Genomic DNA, 4,819 nt, shown 5'->3' with positions numbered 1-4,819 from the left:
ACAAAGTGCATAAGTTTTCCTCCAGAGATGCTGCCAAGCAGCTGCTGTGCACCAAGAGCAGGGACCTGAGGCTGCAGGGATGGGATCACCTGGCTGGACCTGCCACAGCTCCCATTCCCACCTCTGGCTGGGGGCTGGAGTCCCACTGCTCCATTGGCAGACCACTGGCAAGGGCACGAGGGGTTGAACCCACATAAACCATGAAATTCCTCCCTGTGTCCAACACACAGATAAAGTGACTCCCGAGAAGAGAGAAGCTACTGGTAAACATTGAGGAAAACGCATGGAAGCAAGATGGACCCTCAATGCCCGCACCTTGAGCTCCCTCCATCCACAGGAGACCCCAGCAGCTCACAGGGTGCACGCCCAACCCTCTGGACCCCAACATGAGGACCCCAGAGAGCCTCCCCTATCTCCTGTGGGCCCTGCTCCTCTGCCGGCTGTGGTTGGGCGCGGCGGGGTCGCGGCGGGTGCAGAAGTGCTTGGCCACCATGGTCCGGCACTGCTCGCAGCGCACGGTGCAGCACCAGTGGAACTTGCAGTTGCAGCTGGACACCACCTCGGTCCTGCGCTCCTCCACGCGCAGCCCGCACTCGGTGCAGAGCCGCCGGCAGCTGCGCTTCTCCCACTGCGACAGGTTCCTGCCGCTCTGCAGGCACTCGCGGCCCTCCGTGCCCTGGTGGCCCAGGCTGGCGTTCCTGGTGCAGTAGTCGGGGGAGTCCTCCAGGAACACGAGCTGGGTGGCGTGGATGTGGTGGAAGGTCTCGGCCGTGGCGCCGCGGCTCTCGGCGCTGTTGCCGGCCCTCAGGCGCCGCTTGTCCATCTCCAGCTTCTGCGCTTGGTCGTACTTGAGCTTCAGCAGGTTGCCCACCTCGCGGAACTCGGCCAGCTGCAGCCAGCAGGTCTGGATGCTGCAGCTGCCCGACACCCCGTGGCACTTGCAGGCTCTCTTCATGGTGTCTTTCACCGCCTTGGGGGGATGAGGTGAAGAAATTAGGGAATCTCAAAATCAGGCTCTACAGCACTTATAATGTGGGGACACTGCAGATAAAGTGTCTGGTTCTTGGCATGACTTCAGATCCTTCCAAGAGCTGACCTCTTGGAAGGTCAGCAAGCTCCTCCCCATACCCAACTAAAGCATTTACTAGTCCCAGTATAGGCGATAGAAAAGACACCATTGGTGCGATAGAGACTACGTACTGTAAGGGAAAGATGAAATAATAATGAAAACTAAGCTATAAACAGCAAAAATCAACCCTTGTACCTTTTGCTCTTAGTTCCAGGAAAACATCTGTCCCAGGGCTAAGTGGGCACAAGCTATTGTCCTCAGCCCTTCCAGGAGAATCCAGGCCAGGAAAAAAGTGCCTTTGTCAGGTCATGCCCTTCTCACGCCACTCACCAGCATCAACCCATGTCCCTTTCAGAGGTTTCATTCAAAATGTGTGAAACTCCTTTGGAATAATCATAGCCAACCTCTCTGCATCTCCTCCAGGCCAAGCACTTCACAGATATTATCTGCCTATCTCCCTCTGATATTTATAAGGTCCCAATCACTGGTATCTATGTGAGATTAAGCCTTGACACACCCTATGAGATAGGTATGTTAAGTGTTGTCATCCTTGTTTTTACAGACAAGGGAAGATGCTGAGAGCTTCCATGGCCCAGGCAGGAGTGGGGGCGAGTCTGGCTGGCTTGTGAGCAGGGCCAGCTCACACCTGGCTGCCCAGCCAAAGAGCTCAGAAATGCATATTGCAAGAAAGTAAGGAAGGTGCTTCTGGCTTTGTTTTACAGACCAGACAAGCCTAGAGGGGAGTACAAATCCCATGCATTTCTGAATAAGTGGTGTGTGCCAGCAGTTAACTGCATTACACAGCTGCAGAAGCTGGAAGGGGGAACAGCTCTTACTGTGATTCCTTGAGTTGAGGTTCAAGGCCAGATCCTGGCTGTGTTTTTTCCCCCATGCAACCACTACCGGGCCTGGATTTTCACAGGGGCTTGAAAATGGGCACCTGAACAGCCTAGATTTTGTTTTCAATATAGACATTATTATTATTACTATTATTATTATTACTTACAAGTCTCCCAACCTCATTGTTGTGCAGGTTAATCAGCGCGCGGGTGTCGTGTCCCGTTTCCAAGGCATCCACAAAGAGCTTGGAGACCTTCTCCCCAAACTCCACGTTGTCACTGCACCCTCCCCAGACCCAGCCTCGGCCACCTGCAGCACAGACACAGGATTATGAACTGACCTGCCCCAAATTATGCCCTGTGTATGGACAGAGGAACGGGTCAGTCTGTCCTGGCTGGTCACTCACCCACGCGGCCGTTCCGGGAGTCGTCGCAGCCGCAGCTGTCGAAGTCCCCCAGGCTGCAGTTCCTGGTCAGGGTGTACATGACCCCGGCCGAGCTGATGGCGTGCACAAAGGAGGTTTCCCGGGTAGCTGGGGGAGAGCAGGGAAGAAAGCTGTCACATGCAAAAGCTGTCACATGCAAATATAGACATCAATCCCGGATTATCAGGAATGAAGATCTCCTGTGCTGCAAAGGTGCAAGAAGAAAATACCCACATGCTCTGTGCAAAAGGAAAGGTGCTACAGAAATGAAATGCTCAACACTGGATCTTTTCAGGCTTCACCATCACAGGGTACAGCAATTTGCTGTCATATTATGCAGGTGTCCATACAGGGGATGGAACTTCTTGCCAGGGGTAGGATTTTAAGGAAATGCCATGGTCCTGCTGTGGCCAAGGTGAGTTAATTCTCCTTTCACCTGGCACTTGGTTCATCCCTGTCCTTCCCTGCCTGGGGGTATGTTGTGCTTTGATCTTGCCTGCTAGAGAAAATGGTCATTGATCCTTTGAACCTGTGCTAACAGCTGTCTGCACTCACACTCCTAGTGTAGTCCTTTGGCTTTCTGAAGACATTCAGATAGACTTGCTGCTCTGGGTGAAAGGAGACTTCTGCCCATTGAAATAAATTATATTGAAATATATCCACAGCTTCCTCATGAAGGCAGTTTCGTAGTGCACATCTCTGGTTTCTCCCTTTGCCTCTCCTGCACTTCTCCCCACTGGAAGCTCGGGTGTCTCTTGCACTGCACTCCCCGGGATGCTGCACACAAAGGGGCAGGAGCAGACACATGGAGCAGGGAAACACTGAGCCTGGGATCCCTAGGAAAATGTTAGTGCTGTCTATGACCCCGGTTAATACAGCTAACGGAAACCAGCGGTGATTTTGGGGCAGGAAGGCCCTTTTCCATCCCGCCCGCCCCGCGCACCGGGCGGAGCGGGCGCAGGTGCGCGCACTCACCGCTGCGGAGCCGGTTGTGCGTGGAGAGCTGCAGGGCGCTCTCGGGGCAGTTCCAGCGCTCCCAGCCGAACTGGAACTTGCACTCCTCCATGCCGCTGTGTGCCCCGGCCGCCACGCTGCTGGAGAACGTCAGGTACGCCTGGCACGGGAAACAGCGGGTTAAAATCCACACTGATTTAGCGTTTATCATTGAGAACAGACATAAGCACGTTGTGAGTCTTTTCCCTCTGTACTTGGCAGGACTTGAGCCGATATGCTCTGGGAAGTCTGGTTCCTTGGAAAGCACTATTTCCCATTTGCAATACAAAATCACTCCATTTAAATTCCTGACAGTCCATGTGTTAATTACCTTAGGTCCTGTCATCAGAAAGTTATTCACAGACCTGAAAAAGAGAAAATAAAATAAATCACCTTACCACAGGCTGAAGAGCATCTCTAAAAAAATGCCCCTTCCACCAAGTTGGACCCTACCATGCTGCTGAGTGGAGAACGGCGCTGTAGACCCCTGTGATGGAGAGGATGAGGAGGGTGCTTCTCTTCATGGCTGTCACAAGGAGTGGGGTTGGATCCCTTTGGCTGCTCCGTAGCTCTCCACACCGCAGGTCTCTGCACAAGCAGGGCCACCTCCCTCCACTCCTTCCCAAGGTGAGCTATGGGGATGGAGCAAAGCTGCAGGAACCTCCAACCCTGATATTTATAAGGTGAAGTTGTGAATAGTCAAAACCCCCCATTCATTTGCTACCCAATGACTTAATGTGATAAAAAAGCTCCCGCTCCAATGGGTGACAAGGAACCGCCTCAGGTTGCACTTCAAAAGGCGGCGGGTGTCCCTGGGAGAGGGATGGTCTGAAGGAGAGCAAACTTCCCTAACAATGGGACACTTTTAACTCTCTTCCCCGCCACCAGCCATCCCTTTCTGCTGGCCCCGAGTCCTCTTGCCTTCTCCTTTTCATCTCCTGCTCGCCAGCAGAGGCTCCATCCCCACGTCCCTCTGAAATAACAAGCAGATGCATTTCTATAGTTCCCCTGCTCCCTCCTATGAGAATTCCCCGAGGAGTTTTAACAACCCTTCTGTAAAGATCTATAGGGGATGGACCTCCCAGGCCTCCTTGGTTTGCAGAGATGCGTTTGAGGGCAGGAATTTTCCTTCTCTCCTCTTTATGATGAAAGTTTCTGCATCTCCATCCTGATACCAGCGAGCGTGGCTCGGTAGCATTTGGAAATCTCTCTCATTTACAGGGCTGCAGCTTGGGAACACTGTGTGAATCATTTATGTGGTTTTCTCCATGATCCAAGGCTGTAATTAGGGGAGCAGTTTTCTGGGGCTGGCAATTTCCTTTGGGTGAAGGCTGCTGCAGCACAGGCACAGCTGCTGCTGCTGCTCCAGGCAGGAGCTGCCCATAGCCTGAGCAGAGTGAGGGGCCTCTGCTGCAGCTGAGCCATCAGCTGGGCTTGGGAAAGGAAAATCCTTATCAGAGGAAACCCAAAAAACCTTTTGGTAGTTACAGCCA

At 53.1% G+C, this 4,819-nt stretch overlaps 1 protein-coding gene across 2 annotated transcripts; it reads right to left on the bottom strand.

Moving 5' to 3' along the window:
• Window positions 1-409: 409 nt before the first annotated feature.
• On the bottom strand, window positions 410-4,546 carry WNT8A (Wnt family member 8A). Of its 2 annotated transcripts, XM_058815447.1 has the most exons (7): window positions 4,405-4,546; window positions 3,780-3,958; window positions 3,658-3,691; window positions 3,309-3,447; window positions 2,316-2,441; window positions 2,076-2,218; window positions 410-970 (listed from the first exon to the last, which is right to left on the bottom strand). In XM_058815447.1, exons 1-7 carry the CDS (start codon window positions 4,522-4,524, stop codon window positions 410-412), a joined length of 1,302 nt encoding a protein of 433 aa, XP_058671430.1. In that variant the 5' UTR covers window positions 4,525-4,546. The 2 variants fall into 2 exon arrangements, with proteins under 2 accessions (XP_058671430.1, XP_058671431.1); XM_058815448.1 differs by lacking the exon at window positions 4,405-4,546 and having other exon boundaries at window positions 3,780-3,989.
• Between the last annotated feature and the right edge of the window lie 273 nt (window positions 4,547-4,819).

The sequence above is a fragment of the Ammospiza caudacuta genome, chromosome 16 (assembly GCF_027887145.1).
Source record: "Ammospiza caudacuta isolate bAmmCau1 chromosome 16, bAmmCau1.pri, whole genome shotgun sequence".
Lineage (NCBI taxonomy): Eukaryota > Metazoa > Chordata > Aves > Passeriformes > Passerellidae > Ammospiza > Ammospiza caudacuta.
Note: the sequence above shows the minus strand (reverse complement) of the source record. Positions and strands in the feature narration are given on the sequence as shown.

Bases quoted from the DNA above. Each gene is read 5' to 3' on its own strand.
- WNT8A (XM_058815447.1), bottom strand. From the start codon at position 4,524: ATGCTACCGAGCCACGCTCGCTGGTATCAGGATGGAGATGCAGAAACT. The intron at 3,959-4,404 runs GTCCATCCCCTA...CCATCCCCATAG, and splicing joins AAACCAAGGAGGCCTGGGAG to CTCACCTTGGGAAGGAGTGG. The intron at 2,442-3,308 runs GTGAGTGCGCGC...GCTCTCCCCCAG, and splicing joins GCACAACCGGCTCCGCAGCG to CTACCCGGGAAACCTCCTTT.